The sequence below is a fragment of the Chrysemys picta genome, chromosome 2 (assembly GCF_011386835.1).
Source record: "Chrysemys picta bellii isolate R12L10 chromosome 2, ASM1138683v2, whole genome shotgun sequence".
NCBI classification, from domain to species: Eukaryota; Metazoa; Chordata; order Testudines; family Emydidae; genus Chrysemys; species Chrysemys picta.
Window position 1 is genome coordinate 51,227,380 of NC_088792.1, and position 21,112 is coordinate 51,248,491.

Genomic DNA, 21,112 nt, shown 5'->3' on the forward strand with positions numbered 1-21,112 from the left:
CCTGAATGTGTTGTTTCTAATAAAGGCCTCAGAATCAGACTTGCACTAAAATTGTCAAGGGCCATATTTTACTTTAATTCTACACATCAAACTTCTGGTGAAGTCACAGGGAGTATTTTGCAAAAACTGAACGGGGAATGTCCCACATGGTTATTTGGATGTAGCCAGATGAATTTCAAAACATCAAGTTATCTCAACAGTGATACAGAAGGGAACTGAGAGCTGAATCCAGGAGCCCTTATTGGGAAAAAAAATACCATAGGCAGTTAAGAACAAATAAAAAGACTGTAGGATTGAGTCTCTGAGATTGCATCATTACAATGGTCGAGCTAATTGGATGCAATAACTAAACATACATACAGCAGTTCAAGGATAAATGTGAGGAGACAAGAGATTTATTTGTATCTTGTTCAAATAAACTCCCTTCCTATCCCAGTTTGATAATGTTTATACATATTAATGTCTATGGTTCCAGTATTTCATTGTTTTTCTAAAAATAAAGAACGGGTGGAAGTAGGGTGACCAGACATCCCAATGTTATCAGGACCATCCTGATATTAGGGCCTTTGTCTTATATAGGTGTGGCCAAACTGTAGCTCGTGAGCCGCATGTGGCTCTTTTACAGTTAAAGTGCGGTTCCCGGAGCCCCCCCAACATACCCCCCCTCTCATTCTCCGCCTATAAGACTGGGCAGGGGGGGAGCTCGGGGCTTTTACCCTGTGGCAGGGTGGTGGGACTAGGGGCTTCTGCCCTGTAAAGGGGGGGTCTAGGGGCTTTAGCCCAGTGGAGGGTGAGGGCAAATCGGTGCAGAAACCCCGCACCACAGCAGGCACCGCCCCGCAGGTCAGGTTGTGCACGTCTTGCGGCTCTCTAACCTCTGAAGATTATTGTATACGGCTCGGAGGCTCAGTAAGTTTGACCTCTCCTGTTATATATGCAACTATACCCCTCTCCACCGTTACACACAAGAAAAAAAAAAAAGCAATGTCCCAATTTTTCACACTTGCTATCTGGTCACCCTAGGTCTAATTGACACTGACTTCACCTGACTCCTGTATAACTGATCAGAATCAAGACCTCAAATATTATCTGAAATCAGATAAAGATACCTGGCAGTCATAACTATGTAAAAGTAGATGAATGGCCTTTTAACATAGCTAAAAATCAGTTAACTCTAAAGTCTTCCTATTTTATAAAATGTCTAGAGTTCTATTTACATTTAAAAACAAAACAAAAAACCAAATTGGAACCACATGATTTTATTTTATACTGACCAGATTCAATTACCAATAATTTTGTTGTTCATGTTTATATATCCTTAACGATTATCAAGAGAATGAAATTTGTGTTCCTCCAAGACTTTTTATATTTTGACTCAACAGCGGTGATGATGAAGTTGATTACTAAATTACTGAACTTTATTGATTTTACCTTTTGCCTCAGAGCAGACACCCAAGAATCCATCTTCAGTCAGCACCTTAAACAATGGCCTGACTCCATAGGTATCTCTTCCCAGAAACACTTTCCTGTTTGCAGTGTCCAGCAGGATGAATGCAAACACACCATCTAGCATGCAGGCTGTTTGCTCTATTCCTCCTCTGTTGTAAAGATGAAGGATTACCTCGCCATCTACTAAAGTTTGATATTCAAATCCAAACTGCTTTTGCAGCTAAAGAAAATAATTATTAGAAAGAAAAAAAAGAGATTAGCATTCACAGACACTGACTGCATTCATTTTTACTTAAAAAAATAAAAGGGAACATTTACTTACTTGTAATTAAAAAAATAATATAGATTACTTGGTGAATAAGAGTTTGAAAACTTTATAGATGTTTTCATACAAGCAAAGGTAAGGATACATTTGTATTTCAGATCTGATCTGGGTTCTATTTGCAGCTCTGCCACTAACTTCCTCTGCAACTCACTTCAGGGACAAATTTTCAAAGGTAGCTTAAAATTGTGTGTGCTTCAGTTGCTGGGTGTAAAATTTGAGATACCCTGTGTCTGATTTTGAGAGACATTGAGTTCACTTAATCTAAAATTAAATCTCTTAATGGGAACAATAATCCTTATCTACCTTACAGGTGTGTGGCGTTGCTTAATTCATTAAGATTTCCAAAGCCCTTTGGAAATTAACTGAATTTGCTTCAATTATACAATACAGTAATAATACTTTGACCTGAGAATTTCATTTTGCCAGTTTAACTGGAGGAATTAAAACAAACAAACAAATGTTCGTTCGGTGAAATTTAAGATTCTTTCATAAGCAAAAAAAGCAGTTTCAGGTGCCAGAAGTTTCAGCAGCCATGACTCATGAGTAAGCTTCATGCCCTTGTTGTGCTACTTTTAAAAATTATTTCTACCATCTACTGGATGGTAGAAAATCTAAAAATAACCTGTAAGACAGCATCTGTAAAAAAGGATACTATCACTATATTTTTGATAATTTAATAATACTTTTTAAATCATGAGGTGAAATCTTGGCCTCACTGAAGTCAAAGGGAATTTTGTCATTGGTCACCATGGAGCTCATCTATGGTTCTTTAACAAATAAGCTCCAAAAACATACTTGCCAACTGGAAATCAATCTCTTTACTTAAATTGTTTTTAAACCACATCAGTGCACACATCATTTTAGGTTTTGCCTGATTAAGAACTGCCGGGTTGGACTCATGTTCAGAGTCTGTTTTTAGAAAGCAGTAAGTGCTACTGAAAATGGCCATAACATACTGGAGAACACAGCAAGTATTGCAGACTGCTGATACAAGGGACTCAGCATTGCTTTTCTCTGGAGTATGTTATGGTCATTTTCAGTAGCTTACAGCAAAAGTCAGACACTGAAAAAGCCACACTCTGCAGCACTCAGTTCGTCAAACTGCCAGTGACATCAGTGGGAGCTTGACTGAGTTAGCATTACAGAATTGGGCCTTTTGCTAACAATCACAGCTGCTACTTACCCATATGTTCCATATTTAACATGCTGGTGTGACTGACTATATATAGGCCTGGATTCAGGAAGGTACTTATAAACGTGCATAACTTTAAGGATATGGGTAGAACCAGACAATAAATTAGGGCCACAGTGCCAGGTTTTCAAAAGGTATTTAGGTACCTAAAGATACAGACAGGCATCTAATGGGATTCTCAAGAGTGCCTAAGTTGAGTACCCAACTCCCAATCATTTCAATGAGATTCAGGACTGGTCTACACTGGGAACTTACATCAGCATAGCTACATCGTCACCGCTGAGAGACGCAGCTATGCAGACCTAACCCCTGGGTTATGTCAAAGGAAGAATTCTTCCATCAACCTAGTTACCACTTCTAAGGGAGACAGATTAACTACAGCGATAGGAGAACCCCTCCCGTTGCTACAGTGCATATCTACACTGAAGCAGTACAGCTGCATCGCTGTAGCGCTTTAAGTGTAGACATACCCTTAGACACCTAACCTGTTTAGGTGGTTTTGAAAATTCTACTAGATCCCTATCTGCATTTTTAGGTGCCTAAATACTTTTGAAAATCTGGCCCATCATGAACACTGTATTGATCTATATTAAGAATATTTAAGACATGTCCTACTTCATCTAATATGATGAGATTAAGCAGAAACATAAATAATATACAACTAGGACAGTAGAAGAGCTCCCCCAAAATAATCTGCAGAATACCAAAATTAAGATGACTTTATTAATTTATTGGGGGGGGGGGGCGGGATTTTACTTTTTTTTTTTTTTCCTTCTAACTCCCAAATTCTTTATTAGTAAGCACTGATTATGCGCTTACCCCTTGGAAAATTGGAGTAGATTTCTTTACCAAATAATTTTTCCTCTTTCCATTTATACACAGTCACTATTTACTGTAAATATTTGAAGGACTATTGTATTCTGAGTATCTCTCATATACTTATAAATTGACTCCAGATTTTCACCCAAATAGTTTCTTTTTGAAGTTGCATCATTTGATTATTTGCTTGTTGAGATGAGTTCCTGTCTGCATCCTGTAAAACTTGCCCTGGCCTCTTCTTTTGTCATTCAGTGTTGCACGCATTCTATAGCAATATGCATTTCCTCACCTTTTGGGGGCGAAGCCAGACTTTGAGGCACCTGCTCCCCTACTTGGTGTAAACTTTGCTTGTGCCAATCAGAAACGAACACAAACAGGTTTTGGGCCCCGTCCCCTATGACACTTCTATGATGTCATAGTTGGTACTTTTGGGGCTGCCTGCCATGTGCAGGCAAGGGAGAGGAGAAAGAAAAACGAATCCTGTGTATCCTGTGTACACCCGTAACCGAGCCTGATCACCTCGAAGCCTCTCTCTCAGCTCACGTGTTTCAAACAGAGTGTCTATGTTTGCCGGTCGTTATGCGTTGGTTTGTATTTGTAAGTATCAGTTATTACTAATTGCTGCATCTTTGTTTATAAATATTGTTAGTAGATATTTTAGTCATTGTGTGTTTTAAGTTTCATTAACTCTATTAGCTAATCAAACGCTGCTCCCTTACCCCTTGTAATTATCCCCAATAAAACTTTAAATTGATTCATTTTAGTTGTGTGTGTGTGTGTCTGCAGCTTGCATCGTGACCCATATTCTCCTTGCATCCCTTACCAATATAGTCTATTGCCACGTGCAGCCTGGTAAATAACAGGCCTGCATTTTCTTTCACCCCTGTGTGCCCGTGGCAATCCACATTGCCACTGACATTCTAGTCCACAGTGTTTTAGAGAAGTTCCAAATCTTCACCGGCACTGAGTTACTACAGATCACAGTTGTTTTTTTACCTGTCTGAAATTGTAGATTTCTCCATTGTAACATAGCCATAAATATGGAAACTTCTTCACCCGAATAGGCTGCATGCCATATAATTGATCAACAATCGCCAGACGATGGAAACCAAAACAACAGTTGGTGAAGCCATTGACGTTTTCAAAACGAAATGCATCAGGACCTCGGTGAGCTATTTTCATGGCACTTAGACACTGGACAGAAAGGCATTCATCGCTTCCAAAAAGGGCCCAGATACCACACATTGTGAAATCTCTTGCAGGCAGTGTCACAGCTACTTAAAAAGAAGAACCTGTTAACAGAAAGATATGTGTTTGGGGTTTCTTTGTTTTTTAAACAATTACCAAGCCTATGGCCTTTCTCACTCAGGGGTGTGAAAAAACACCCCTGAGCGCTGCAAGTTTACACTGCCACTTTACGGCGCCGAGACAGTGCACCAGTGCTGGTAGCTACTTCCCTCGTGGGGGTGGTTTTTTTAGAGCACTAGGAGAGAGCCGCGGCAGCGCTTTAACGTGAAGACATAAACTGAAAAACAGAAGAACGTGTTTTTCCTTATTTACTTTGTGTATTTGACAGTACTAATGTTTTCACCGCTCAGCTCTGTTGGGGTTACTATGCCTGCCTGAGCCAGAGTTCTTCCATGTTTAACTCTAATCGACCTTAACAACCACGGACAGGAATTGGAATGTATAAATAGCCAGTTAGCAATTACAACCTTGCTCATACTAGGTACCAAACAATAATGATGAGGTTTGCATGTTTCTAGCTGGGGAAGGGGTAATAAACTAAGGGTAAACAGGACCAAATAACTGTTTAGGGAGAAGTTACTAACAAGCTAGATTTATAGCCCTAGAATGATTTAGTTGCTTAAATGTATAAACATGCCTTCGGTAGAGAGGGGCGGGGGAGTAGAGGAGGGGTGGTAGAGAGGGGGAGGGGAGGGGCTTAGTTGTAAAATGTATAAAGAAGAGAGAAACTGTTTTTGCTGGTGTGCTCGATTTGAGACTTGCCTGTCTCCTTGCACCACTTTGGGATCTCAAATAAACTTTGATTGTTTCTCCACCCCGGTATGTTTATTGGCGTGAAGGCCAATACTCCGGGCACCGAACCCCACTGTTGCTGTCCTCAGGCCCCTGTGCCGGCAACAGCTCTACATAGTCAATTTAGCTGTTTCACTATTTTGTATTTCCTCTATTGTTTGCATGGGTCTTCCACATAGCAAGGGGGGGCGGGGGGATTGTGAACAGAAAAAGTTGCCAAGCCACAAAAATTGGCAAACATACTCAGAGGTAGGTGTAGGTACTTCAAAACTACTTTCAATTTATTTTTAATTGACTAGATTTCAAATTGGCAGTGTCTCTTTAACACTGCAGGACAACTTTTTTCAAATGTTTTGACCATGGAGTGAATTTATGGGGGGACAGGAGGTAACCCCATTTCATTCAGCAAAATTTCATCTAAAAACCCTCCTTTCCCGAGTAGTCTCAACGGTGATACGCAGCCCAAGTAACACGTATTGCTTTATTCATATCCTCTGCCTGATGCAATACTGGTGTCTTCCTCTAATGCAATTCTTAGGAGTACAGCTTTGCACAGCAATGAGTCAGTAAGCCTCTCCTCTTAAAGACTGCATAGCCCACATGAAGCCCAGCGGCTGAGGTTCCATGTGGGCAGAGGAAACTGCCCGCACAAACCAGTTAACAGGATCCGGACTTTAGTCCGCAAACTAGAGTAGGGGCCAGTGTCTGCCTCTGTGTATTCATCACCTAGCAGAATGGGGCCCTCAACCTTCGGGTCTTCTAGGCACTAATTCAACACATAGCAAGGCCCCATTCCTCCAGGCACGTGCCATCGGAGTAGTCCCATGTGTTATAAGCAGGCGGGTAAGAGTTTGGAGGATCGGGGCCCACAGGAGAAGCTGGCAAAAGAAAAACGTTAACATGCTGCACGCGAGTGACCAATGCCACCATCAGAAACCGCTTTTACGCCCAGCTGCCCCTGGGCGTGCGCCATTCCCCGCAGCTGGAGGGCGCGCTCCGGGAGGGCAGCCAAGCCAGTAGGTGGGGAGCAGCGCACACCCCGGCCAGGCACAAACCAGGAAGGAGCTCCGTACGGGGGAAGCAGCGCGGCGGGCGGCAGCAGCCCCCACCCACACCAGCCGTGCGGCGATAGCTCCCCCCGGTGCCCTGCCCGCCAGCCACGCGGTGCGCGCCCTCCCCGGGGAGAGCCAGCGGCTGCCGGGCACAGCAAACCGCCGCCGCCCTCCCTGCCCCGTTACCTCTGCTCCGCCTCCGGCGCCGGGCGAGGCTCCAGCAACCCCCAGCCAGATGCTGCTAGGGAGGCTCCTGCTCCAGAGGGTCAGGATGCTGCTAACCAGACAGACAGACGGAGGCAACAGTCTTCCCCGCCACTCCTGACCTGCCGCCCGCCGAGCAGCGCCGGTGAAACCTGACTCCTCCTCCCAGTCTTCCTGCTGCTGAAACACAGAGCGAGGTTTCATCATGTCGCTGCTCCGCCCCAATCTCACCACCAAGCACAGGGAGGCGCTGCGCTCTGCTCTGCTGTACACCTGGTGCTTCACTGACTCGAGATTTATATTGAACTCAGCAACCTGCCGCCAGCCATTTCCTGCGCCTCCCCGTAAGGCGGGCAGGGCAGGGGAGCCTGTCAATCTGTTCACAAGGAACGTTTCTCCAGAAAGAAAAGAGACACCCTTCCCCCCCACACAAGCAAACAAACACATGTTCTGTGCCAGATTAAATACAAATATTAAAATAGTAGTGTCAAAAATGTCCTTGCTAGGGTGCGATACACTGAGCATAGTCAGCTAATGGTGTCTCCAGTTGTGAGGAAAGCAGGGAGGCTATAAATAGTCCAGCCAGAGCCATATGGTATTATACAGCTATCAAAGCCATTTCCCAGTATACACATGAGTAGATACAATTAAAGATGATCAGAAAGCACAGTCATACCGTTATCCCACTAAAACTACTTCCAAAGGTCCTATTCTCCATCACTTGTTATTACTGGCACCCCGGCGCAAAGTGGTATAGACGTGAGAGCCTTCCAAGGCAGCTGCCAGTTAGAGGAAAAATTACTGACAGTCTGGGCATAATCTTAGTGCAATTTAAAGACTAACAGATTTATTTGGGCATAATCTTTCGTGAGTAAAAACCTCACTTCTTCGGATGCATAGAGTGCACTTTCACCAGCGCCCCAGGACCCGAGCCAAGCCGGGCAGGAGACGCCGGGGCCAGAGCCTCTTGGCCTGGGCCGGCCAGCCGCAGGAGGGAGCTGCTCAGCCGGGGGGGCCAGACTGGGCCGCGCCTCCTTGCGCCCCCCTGCCCCAGCCCCAGCTTACCTGCTGCCTGCCTGCTTCAGGCTTCCCGCGAATCAAATGTTCGCGGGAAGCAGGGAGGGCAAGGGGCGGGGGGGAAGCATTCAGGGGAGGGGCGGAGTTGGGGCGGGGCTGGGGCAGGGGCGGGGCTGGGGCAGGGCTGGGGCGGGGCCAGGGCCCCGTGGAGTGTCCTCTTTTTGGACACTTAAAATATGGTAACCCTACGAAAGTGAGATCTTGGAAGAGTGTTGCCGTTTTCATAATGTAATAAAAATACTGCAATGTTAAATAATAGTTGTTAAAAAATAGTGTGTAATAAGCATGTCATAAAAACAAATTTTATATTTCCAAGATCACTGCTTTTATAATTTATACTCAGGTAAAGGAGAAAATCCCTGGAAATATTCATTTTCAGAAGGGGGTTCACGAGACTTGACATTTTAGTGAAAGGGGATCACAGGTTGTTACAGTTTGGGAACCACTGCCATACAGCAGTCAGATCCAGTGTCTCCTGTTTGCTCCATGCTGGAGCTCATTTGCAATTCTGGGGGGACTGCATGGTCACCTGTGCTGCTGAGCTCACCACGCTGACCAAACAGGAAATGAAATTCAAAAGTTCCTGGGGCTTTTCCTGTATACCTGGCTAGTGCATCGGAGTTGAAAGTGCTGTCCAGAGCGGTCACATTGGAGCACCCTGGGATAGCTCCCAGAGGCCAATAACGTCGATTTGCGGCCACACTACGCCAAATTCGACCCAGAAAGGTCAATTTTAGTGCTACTCCCCTCGCCGGGGAGGAGTACAGAAGTCAATTTTAAGAGCCCTTTAGGTCGACGGAACGGGGTTGCTTGTGTAGACGCATTCATTATAAAATCGACCTAATGCGGCTAAATTCGACCTAACCCTGTAGTGTAGACCAGGGCTGAGTTTAGTTCCTTAAGTCTAGATGATCCAGGACTGTGGACCCACTTGAGCGGTAGGCTGAGGAACTTCCTTGTACTGCATGGGCCACAGCAAGTGAAAAACTTCATGTTCCCCAAAGACAATGAAAATAGAAGTTTCCATCAAGTGAAATCCTCAATGGCAACAAAGTGGAGATGCCATGGCTTATGTACTCAAAAACCCAGAATGCTGCGTACTGCTTTTGTTGCAAACTCTTCCAGTCTAATGTTCCAGCCACATTTGGTTTCTACAGGAACAAAGGACTGGAAAAATCTGGCTAGAAATCTGGCATGCCATGAGAAGGCAGCAAATCACCAGAGAGCATTCCATAGGTGGAAAGAGTTTGAGATGAGACTAAGGTTAAAGGCCACCATAGATGATCAGCGTCAAGAGAAGATTGCATCAGAGTCTTTTTACTGACAAAATGTTCTGAAAAGGCTCATTGCCATTGTGATAATGGTTGCTACACAAAACTTAGCACTGCGTGGCACTTCAGATCAGCTGTATGTGCCAAACAATGGAAACTTCCTTAAAATCGTGGAGCTGATGGCTGAGTCACCACCCAAGAAATGTACACGCACCACTACCTTGGAAAAACAATTCAAAATGAGATCATACAGTTACTGGCAACAAAAGTCAAAAAGAAGATTGTGGCAGATCTGAAGTCAGCAAGTTATTCTGTTATTCTGGACTGCACAACTGACAGCCATATGGAACAAATGACTTTAATGGTGTGTTTTGTAACAACAGTACCTAGTGAAAATATCCCTGCAATGGTGACTGTCAGAGAGCATTTTCTAGAATTTATTGGCATTGATGATACTACAGGAGCTGGTATGACAAATGTGCTTCTTAAAAAGCTGGAAGATACGGGAATTGCGATGGCTGACATGAGAGGTCAGGGCTATGATAATGGTGCCAACATGAGAGGAAAGAACAGAGGAGTGCAGACACAGATCTGAGAGATAAATCCTTGAGCTTTTTTTGTCCCATGCAGTTCTCATTCATTGAACTTGGTGGTCAGTGATGCAGCATCAGTTTCTAGTGAGGCTGCTGAATTTTTTAATGTAATTCAAAGCATCTATGCATTTTTCTCTGCATCAACTCATCAATGGCAAATTTTGAAGCAACATCTGGGAACATCCTCTCTGACACTGAAACCACTGAGTGCCACATGATGGGAAAGTTGAGTGGAGGCGATAAAGCCTATCAAACACCAAATTGGGAAGATAGATGATGCCATAATTGTCATTATGGAGGATAATGCTATGACAGGAACTGTTCATGGGAGAACAGTGGCAGAGGGAAATGGAATCACCAGAAACATACATAACTTCAAATTTCTGTGTGGCTTAGTGTTGTGGCATGACATACTGTTTGAAATAAATGTTGTAAGCAAGAGACTCCAAGGTGTTGACCTTGATATATCTGGAGCAATGGAACAACTGGACAAAGCAAAGTCAGACCTACAGTCTTACCGCTCAGATGAGGGATTTCAAAACATTCTGAAGAATGCACAGTAATTGGCAGAGGAACTTCACTCTGAAGCTATTTTCCCACCCATTCAAGAATACAAGAGTCACCGAAGAAGAAAGCATTTTGATTTTGAGGCACAGGATAATCCCATAAGAGATCCCAAACAACAATTCAAAGTTGAATTATTTAACCAGGTGCTAGATGGTGCAATACAGTCAGTTGAAGAACGTTTCATGCAGCTCAAGGAACATAGCAGTATATTTGGAATGTTGTATGATATTCCAAAACTCCTCACTTTACCTGAAGACCTACACCTGCAATGCAGGGACTAGAGACAGTGTTGACACATGATGACATGCGCGATACTGATGCGAGTGATTTAGGTCATGAACTGAAAGCCCTTTCAAGATACATTCCAGCAGGATCAACTACAAAGGCACAAATAAGATGTGCTCAAATAAGATGACCATCCTCTTTCCAAATGCTTTTGTTGCTCTGTGTATACTTCTAACACTTCCTGTAACAGTTGCCAGTGGAGAACACAGCTTCTCCAAGCTGAAGTTAATAAAAACACATCTACGCTCCACGACACAGGAGAGGCTGGTTGGCCTTGCAACCATCTCAATAGCTCATGAAGGCCCAGACCTTCAGGAAGCAGTTCAAATCTTTGCAACCAAGAAGGCATGGAAAGCACCACTTTGATTATTCACACAGATAAAAATGCCAGTGTTTACTATGCAGACAAGAAAAGTTACATTTGCTGTTCAGGCGTTTTGTTATACCAACAAAATAAAAAAAATGTTATACCAACAGAATAAAAACCAGCAGGATCTTATTAAGAGGGATAAGGCAAAGATGCCACATTTATTGTAAATATACTGATAAAGCAAAAGATAAAAGTAAACAACGTTGTTTGACTACTTATTTCTTATACACACACACACACACATATATATATATAGAGAGAGAGAGAGAGAGAGAGATTCATTCACACAATTCATTCATTCAAGTTCTGTATAGGTGTTATAGTTACCAGCCTAGAAGTTGCTCATGCCAAGTTACTGGCCAGGTATCTTGGTCATGAGGATGGAGCCGAGTCCGTGTCAGGTGCACCTGATGCTCCTGGAGGCTGGCAGCAGAACCAGAGCCTCAAAATCATCAGTCTTTAGAGTCTATTCTTATAGGAATTAATTCCTATGTTAGTCTATGGGAGCTGTTTCATCCTGCTGTTGCTGACTCAATCAGCAGATGGCACATTCCTGTCCAAAGTGGCACATTCCTGGTGGCTCCACACTGTCCAAAGTTTGTGTTTCTCATCCTTCCAGGTGATGGGGTGGATCCCAGTTTACCCTCCCAGGGTTTTCTGGTCATCCACTTGACACATTCTTCGGCCGATAGATACTCCCTTTCTAGGCTGGCACCTCCCTAACCATCCATGTATATCAAGCTTTCATCAGCATACATTCCATACCTTAACCATATTTTAATTTACTGTCTCCACCACTTTCAGGGTGTGTGCTAATTCATTTGAGACTCCCGGCCCTTTAATCACAGAGGGTGGGGGTCTGTCCTAGGAGCAGTTGAATGAAGTGAAAGTCACTTAACGGCTTATAGTGTTTGTTTACCTTGTATCAATTACTTCAAGAACAAAGTCAGCTAACTTGTTTGTAAGTTTTACATAGTAGTAAAGTATTTTTCACAGGATAGATATAATCAATGGTTTCTACAGACAGTAGCTTACAAGTTTTAACAGAAGACCCAAGAGATTTTTATACTTGGTGAAACTGTTGGATTTTAAAGTGTGGGGGACAAATTATGAGGGGGTCACTGTCACTTGGAGGAATCACTGTTAGTACCTTCTTTTATATCCCTACATAATCCCCCTTTTGACACTACGATATTTATATAATCGTTAGTGTCACTTTCTTTTTAACCTATTTAAGAGAAGGTACTGTGAGGCAACGTGTTTGTGATTCCAATTTAGCGTACATTCTTTTTATCTGAAAACACATGCCACACATACCAATTATACAAATACAATTTAATATCAAGACTACTATCAAGGGGTGTAGCATTACTGATAGGATGCCAGTGGTAGTCGGGGACCATCCAGAGAATATATCATACCAGTGGTAGATTGCAACAGAGGGTCCTGTGGCACCTTTAAGACTAACAGAAGTAAGGTAGGTTGTAATTTGTTTCTCTGCAGTGGCAATTCGTAACATGTCCCCATTGGCATGTATAATATGAATAGTCCGATTTCCTACTTGTTCATTTGTCTGTTCTAAAAATTTGGTCACTTCTTTGCTTTTAATTAGACTATCAGTAAGATCTTGCCATCTAATTCCAAGGTCAATTGAGAAGTCGGCCAGCTCAGCTATTAGTGTTAGCTGGGACTTCTTTGGCCGCAGTAAATAGTAAGTGTGATTTCTAGTAAAAACAGTACTGACATTGCATTTACATTCATCTACTGGGGGGTTGCTAACACTCCCATCCTCCCAAAATACTTCCTCCCACTAGTGGATACATACACATTGTCCATTGTACAATACTTTGGTGTCATTGTCCAATTCATCCCACATACATGATCCCAATAAAACATATTTACTACAAGGCTCTGGAGCAACAGGTAAGGTGAGGCATACCCACTTTTGAGGAGTCCATTCGGTACAACCTCTAGTGTCCAATAGTTTTCCTCCCTCCCCAGTCCACTGGGGTTTGAGGTCCGAGGCAGCCAGAATGATCCCATGTGTAATATGGGGAGTGGGCTAACCTTCCATACCTTTGCCTCCAGAGACTGTTGGTGTGCTATTTTCACAATTATTTCCCCAATTAACAAGTCTGATTTCACAGTGCTGGAAACATACTGCATCCAGTCATATTGGTAAGTATCAAACAGAGATCATTTCCTTTGTTTTAACAAATGCATTAAAACCTTAATATTACCCAAAATTACCCAAAACATTTTATGTTCCAAAGTAGATAGGGGAAGTTATGGGGGCCCAAGAACTACCCTTCAGGGCTTGGGGAAGTAGAATACAGAACGCATAGAGGAAAGTGTGGAATTAACAGTACAAGCAAATGTAACTAACATACAAATGTATCAATAACAAAAATTAACAACAAAATGACTATTAGAAAACCTAACAAAAAATAAACCTGATGCATTGGGGACCAAAGTCTTTTGGACACAAGTGTGATTGATAAGTTGGATGGATATGGGGGAAGTAGAGAGAAGAAAAGACATTTGTCCTGTCTAGTGTAGTATCCCCTCTTTCTTTGGACCCAATGCTAGCACAGGACACCACTGGAGACAGACACAGAACATGCAACACAGAACACTGAACACAGACTTTGTCGCGACACTATAACCATGGTATTTTATAACTCTTCAGCTGGTACCAGCTCTCCTGATGTTCAGAGCCTGAAAGATAGAAGCTTGGAAACAAATTAGCACAGTGCTCCCATCATGGCAGAACCTGCTTAGTCTCTGCCACAGTGTGTTTGGTACTCGGGGCTGCACAAATGCTAATTAAGTGGTGCATTTCTTTGTGAGTTAATTTTTTTTTTCTTTTCTTCATTTTAAAATTCCCAGCCACTTTGCCATGGCCTGGAGGTCTGAGGCAGAAGCAGGCACTGTTGTTACTGTTGCAAGGGCATTCTGGCCCTGGGAGAAGGAATTTACTCAAATATCTCCCTTCCTAATCTCCGAGGGGTCCCAAAAATCTGCCCCTTCTGGGGTCTTAAATGTTCCTTCTTCTGATGTTACTGTTGCTGTAAGATTTGAGAGTGCTGTTTTAACTCTCTGTACCCAACTTTAAGGACATCTAACTGGATTTGGGTACTAATGGACATACATTTTATTTCTCTGCTTTTGCAGCAGAGGCTTGTAAATCTTGGTGCAGTTTTTCATTTTTGCATTTAGCCAATTGAAGGAATACCTTGTTACAGATCTTCCATAGAAGCCAAACTGCAGCTGCTTCCTTTTGTTTTTACAGAGTTTTCATGTACCCTCGTCAAAGTGACAGTCTGATTACACAGAGCCATCTTAAGGCTCAGTGTTTCTAGCAGTGCTTCTTTTTGTTTTTTGCACCTTACCCCTGCTGTTGCTTCAGAGAGCACTGTTAATTTCTTACTCTTTTACTATAGCTCTCATCTGCTATTTTGTTACACATTAAAAACAAAACAAAACTAATTTATCTTAAACCTACAAAACAGGAGTTTTACAAACCAGATGTGTTGGTTTAGGTTCTTAGAACCTTACATATTTCCACAGACAAATAGATATATATACACATTTTCTTTTCCTTAACATCTCTTCTATATTGCTGTTTTTACATAGCTGTATATAGATTATATTCCCTTCATACATTTGGGTCAGTTAAGTTCCAATAGAATCCCCTCATGTTTTTAACAAATTGTCCATAGTCAAATTATTTCAAATACCTGGATTATTTACAGACATTCCTTTGGAAAAGGGCCCATTTTTCCTTCAGAATGGCTGCAAAGAAACCAAGAATTCCTTTTCTCTTTAACATGGTACTTTTTAACATTTTCACAAAGTTTAACTGCTTAATTCTGTTCAGCCTCTGTAGAGTTAACTTTTCACGGTCTTTCCTTAAATTACTGTTTATCTCCCAAAATGACACCTTTATCAATCAGATTTTACCATTTTAAGTATTGTTCCAGGGATTCATGCTTGTACTTACTGCTTTCTTACTCCTGTCACTATGCCCTTAAGGCTTCCAACCAATTTTCCAATTTCTTTATCTGTTGCTTGCCTGCTTGCCTGGGCCTGATCCTGCTTTTTCCAATGAACCTTTCCTTCCCACGGGCACAAGCTTTGTTCCACTACCAATTTAGCAAGGAGGGTGGGCTTCTCAACCAGCCCCCACCCTTCCTGGTCCCTTTCCTTAAACATTTTTTTAAAAATTGTGAAATGACCACAATATCATTCTCAAAAACAAAAACAAAAACAAAACAAACAAACACCACACTACACTGCCCAAACTCCTATGTTCTTCAGAGTTTGGTTTAACAGAACAAGATTTGTATCTTACGATTTTAACCCACTCTGGGCCAGAGGGAGAGACACTAAGCTTCCCTCTGTATTGCTCGGGCTTCTACCGCCGAGGGTTCATACACCAAATATAAAAACCCTTTCCAGGGGCAGAGCAAGAAACCCTAAGTTCTCCTCTTATGCTCAGTCATGCTACGACTGAGGGTGTATGCACCTTTTCTTGAACATTTTTAAAAGCTTGTTCAAACTTTCCTGTTGCTCCTGACATCGTTCAGCGAGTGACACAGCCTAGATTTTGAAATCATAGCTTATTAAATTCCCTCGTCACACCTGACACCAGTCAGCGAGCGACACAGCCTAGATTCTGAAATCGTAGCTTATATTTGTTATTTTCCTGCTACCTATCCGGAGGCCAGCAGGTTTGGTTAACCAGATTGTATTACGCTAAATTTACTTGGTGGTGTGCACACCAATGTTTACAATAACTGAGGCATTTTACCAATATTCCCCCTTTCGCAATTCTCCACCAAAATGTTATACCAACAGAATAAAAACCAGCAGGATCTTATTAAGAGGGATAAGGCAAAGATGCCACATTTATTGTAAATATACTGATAAAGCAAAAGATAAAAGTAAACAACGTTGTTTGACTACTTATTTCTTATACACACACACACACATAGAGAGAGAGAGATTCATTCACACAATCATTCATTCAAGTTCTTTATAGGTGTTATAGTTACCAGCCTAGAAGTTGCTCATGCCAAGTTACTGGCCAGGTAACTTGGCATGAGCAACTTCTAGGCTGGTAACTATGACACCTATACAGAACTTGAATGAATGATTGTGTAAATGAATCTATATATATATATATATATTTTAATATATGTGTGTGTGTGTATAAGTTAGGTGTTGTTACGCTGAGCATTGCAACACCTAAGTCCGTTTATGATCTGGCCTTACTCCTTACTTGCTTATGTTCCTTCTGGGTAAGGGATTCTGGATTCTGTAAGTAGGTAAACTATTACTGCTATCATATAAATAGTAAGACAAAATCTAACCCATCATTACTCTTCGGTAGCTAGAAACCAAATCAATATAATGTTTTCCAAAATAACCAGCCTCACCACTCTTCATCAGTTTCATCACACACCATAAACCACTTCTAAAATAATTCAAAATGCAACGTAAGTGGTTAAGGGCTAAATAGTTAATGTTTGGGAAGTGCTGAGTAATAGCAGGCCATATTTTACTTCTAATTTATATTGAGCAGTACCTCACCCATATTATTATGTGCCATCTTTAATGACAGAGGGATTTATCGTTAATATAAAATAATTCATGAACTTAAACTCACCAATTTTTACACAGATTCAACATTTAAGTTTCTGAATGTTTTAATTTTAATCTTTCATAGAAAGATCACACAAGATTTCCAAATTCAGGCCCGATATCAATTTCTCCAGAATTAGATCACAAGATATGCTGCTAAAACAACATTATTTTGAACCTTATCTTAAATGCCATAACTCCATGCATAACCCCACTACATAACTTGTTATTAATTATATTATTAATTATTTATTATTTATTGTTAATTATTAATTATTATTATTATTTTATTATGCCAAGGACATAGTAATCTGTCCAAAATATGAAATAGCCAGACAAAGGAACGTACATGCAATTGCTGGAATTCTGGGCCCCTTCCTGCAATGCTTCTGATGTGTGGTTTCTGCAGGGGCTGCTAGAGCACAAAATGTGCACCCTCTGCTTCCCTTCCTAACTACCTTTTTTTGTTTATGCATATGAAGTACAGATGGCCTGAATTAGACCCATAAGTAATCCATTACAGTGTCATGGATACATATTAATAAGATGCGGAATATCAAAAGATTCAGATTTGTTCAGATACGTGTGTAAAAGTGTCTGAGCCAATCTGGTCTGCAAGCCTCTGATCCAAAACCCACTGAATTCCATTGAAAGATTGACTGTAATGGGTTTTGGATCAGGCCTATAACTGGGATGGAAACATTCTGAGAAAAAATTATCATGTGAGGGTTACCAAGCTTCAACTGGGTCGTATATATTATACTGCATTCTCATTGATATTTCCAGCCTACGCCAAAACCAGGAAACTCAGGAACTGCCAAAGTACCATATATACTCTATCACAAGCTGGTTCGTTTATAAGATGAACCCTCCCCCCCACCCAGATGGATACGTGCTCCAGTGGGCCGGGCGGTGTGGTCACAGCCTGTTCTGGGGGGCGAGGCTGAGCGGCATGGCTGCAGCCTGCCAGCCCCGGAGCTGCAGCGGCTTCAGAGGCTGCGGGGAGAGCAGCATGGCCAGAAGTGGAGCGACTCTGGCCCCGCCTCTTCTCTTCTCTGCTGGCTATGCTGCCTCTCCTTGCTCCCTCTGTTGGGGGGAGGGGCTGTGTCCCACCTCTCCCTCTCTACACCCGTTCATAAGCCAACCCCCTTTTTTACTAAAAAAAAGTTGGCTTATGAATGAGTATATATGGTAAATAGCAAACAAAAGGCTAATTACGTCAAATTTTAAAAGTTCTTACTTAGTCCCTATTTTATCCAGCTCTGTTTGCTATATATAATTACATATATCTTGCTAGAAGTCTAATATAGAACAATGAAATATTTATTCTAGTACACAGATTATATCTATCATAGTTTTGGCACACACTAGGTATTTATTCAATACTCCACAATGGCTTGCTTAAAGTAATTAATCTGTCATGAAAGGATTTACTACAGCATGAATAGTACTTTAGAAATTGCATGATGTTTACCCACAGACAATGCTTCTTGGTTTGCAGATCAGTGACCTGTAGGTATTGTGACATGGCATTCCAGTCTGATGAGAATCTTTAGCTGGCAGATTTCTTTGTACAAAAATAGCTAATTGACAAGTTTCAGCCTGCAGAAAACTTTTATGGATAAATTAAAGACAGGAGCAGAGGGGAACCCTGTTACAGGAGGCCATTCATGCACATGAGTATATTGGGTTAATTTTGATGGAATAAATAGGCACAGGCAATCAAAAATTTTAACATGACTCTGTCAGTGTGGAATATTAAACAGTTAAACAAATGTTGGGGTTTTAAGTACAGAGACGTCTGCCTGCTTAGTCCCAGGGCAACAACCACCATTAATTTTTTAAAAAATCTTTAATTAAAGATACAGAAAAAATAAAAACAGCTAAACATTTGTAAGTTTCACAGTACCCCTTATTCTATTTCCCTTTAACTGTAGGGAGCTTTCATAGGAACAATCCCCACTGCCCAGCTGTCAGTCTTTTAAATGGTAATAGGGATGGTAATAACTGTCTTTATTTGGGGGGAAGAGGAAAAAAATTAGTTGAGATGGGGGTTGTTGTTGTTAAGGTCAGATCCCATTACCTGGTAGACAAAACAAGACAAATACATACAAAAGGGGAGAGAAAAGAAGAAATGGTTACTTACGGTAACTGTGGGTCTTTGAGATGTGATGCAGACCTGTATTCTACTTAGGTGTGTGCGTGCCCAGTGCTCCAGAGCTGGAAAGTTTTGACTAGCAGTACCCACAGAGGGGCAGCGTTCACATCTTGTGACTGTCGCCCCTCCCCTGGCTATATGAGGTGGTGGCTCCCCAACTCCCCCCCCTCCCGCCACGCACAGAATCTTGCACCAAAAGACCATGAGAGGAGACTCGGATGCAGAAGAGACAGAGGGTGGATTGTGGAGTCCACATCTGCATCACATCTCAAAGAACCACAGTTACAGTAAGTAACTGTTTCTTCTTCTTTGAATAGATGCAGTTGTGTATTCTACTTAAGTGACTCACAAGCAGTACCCCACCCAGGAGTGGGGGGTCTCAGAGTCTACCAAAAGAGGGATCCCAGGACCGCCCTTCCGAGGCCTCTGTCTGGTCTGAAAGATGAGGTAATAGCATAATGATCTGTAAATGCTTGCCTGGATGACCATGTGGCCACGCTGCAAATGTCCAGTGTGACATTGCACTCCATAGAATTTTATGAAAATATGCTAATGAGTGTGTTTATAATGTAACTGGAATATGCTTCATGTAAAAGGTCTCTTGTAAGGTATCATTACAAAGCTTATAATCTACTTAGTGTGTTCATCCTATTTGTATGAATGTTTCATTCTTGTATCTGAAGCTAAAAATATGAAGTATTACTCTGAACTACTATTTAACTATGCAAAGTGTGGGCCATTAATGGTGGTTTGGAATCTTGATGGCTCCCATTAACCAGTACAATTGACTGTAGGTGGCTATGTTTACTTGCAAGCCTTCCTGTGAGTCAGGCCGGGAAGAATGAAGGCTTGGGGTCTCACAGGACATGTGACCATGTCACCTGGTACTGGAATCCATTTAGAAGGAGGGGTGGGGACCCAGAGAAACAAAAGATTCCCACCTTGTGCTAAAGCTATAAAAGGGGATGGAACAGAACAAAGGAGGGTCCAGTCATGAGAAATCCCCTAGTTACCACCTGAGCTGGAGCTAACAAAGGTTGTACCAGGGAAAGGATTGGGCCCAGACTAGGAAGGAGTCTAGTCTGTGAAAGAAGGTTATTGTAACATCTCTGAGGGTTGAACCAGCACTGTCTTGGCCGTATCAGGGCTATGAGGATAAGATTGGCCCCATCCACCTTGAGCTTGAAGATGACCTGAGGAATGATCGGGATTGGAGAAAAGGTATACAAGAGAGGTATACAGGTATACACGGTATACAGCTATAGAGGAAGGTGTCGGACAGAGAACCTGGGTTGAAGCCCCCCTGAGAGCAGAACAGGTGACATTTCCTGTATTCCCTTGTGGCAAACAGGTCAATCGTGGGAATGCTCCACACTGTGAAGACGACCTGGAGGACACTTGTCTTCAGGGACCACTTGTGCCACAGAGAAAAATACCTGCTGAGAAGGTCCATGAGATGATTTTGCCCTCTGGGTAAATGGATAGCTATCAGAGTAATGTCCTCCTCCATGCAAAATTACCACAGATTGCCTCTGGGCAGAGCAACCTGAAGTGTTCTCCCTCTTGTTTGTTTACATAGTACATTGTAGTGATATTGTCGGTGAGTATGTGAACCACTGAGTGTCCGATACATTCCTGGAAGGCACGGAATTCATTGTGGATGGCCCAAAACTCCAGATATGGAGCAAAGCCTGACCAGTGTCTGTACCTTCAGCGAGCGCAGGTGTGCCACTGATTTCAATGGCAGTTAGGAATCTAAATACATTTGAAGATCTGGGCTTGAGTGGCTATGTAGGTGTCCCAAACTCAATTATTCTATAGAACACTTGAGAATGAAGGTGTCCCATGCAAAGCCCGTTCACTCAGTCTTTGTTCAGATGATGTGGATTTCACCAACTGGGTATGCCTACACTGCATTGTAACCCAATGTTAGAGTGAACTTACCCATGTTAGAGAACCCAGGGCTTGAGAGTCTACACTAATTCTTAACCCTATGTTAACAATTTTCTAACCCGGGCTCAAACCTGGGGTTCTGGAGTCCGCAATGCAGCACAAAGACCCAAG

General features: G+C 42.3%; 1 protein-coding gene across 3 annotated transcripts in view; it reads right to left on the reverse strand.

Moving 5' to 3' along the window:
* The window catches only part of ASNS (asparagine synthetase (glutamine-hydrolyzing)), a 34,346-nt gene extending 15,126 nt beyond the window's left edge, over positions 1–19,220 (reverse strand). Inside the window, exons 1-4 of one of the 3 annotated variants that reach the window (XM_065587008.1) lie at positions 19,037–19,220; positions 7,064–7,258; positions 4,782–5,077; positions 1,432–1,669 (exon numbers count right to left, since the gene is read on the reverse strand). In XM_065587008.1, coding sequence (XP_065443080.1) covers positions 1,432–1,669; positions 4,782–5,030 — 487 coding nt within the window. In that variant the 5' untranslated portion in view covers positions 5,031–5,077; positions 7,064–7,258; positions 19,037–19,220. Of the gene's footprint in view, positions 1–1,431; positions 1,670–4,781; positions 5,078–7,063; positions 7,391–19,036 lie in introns of those variants that run through there. The other 2 variants (XM_065587009.1, XM_005299871.5) reach the window with 2 other exon arrangements.
* Positions 19,221–21,112: the final 1,892 nt, after the last annotated feature.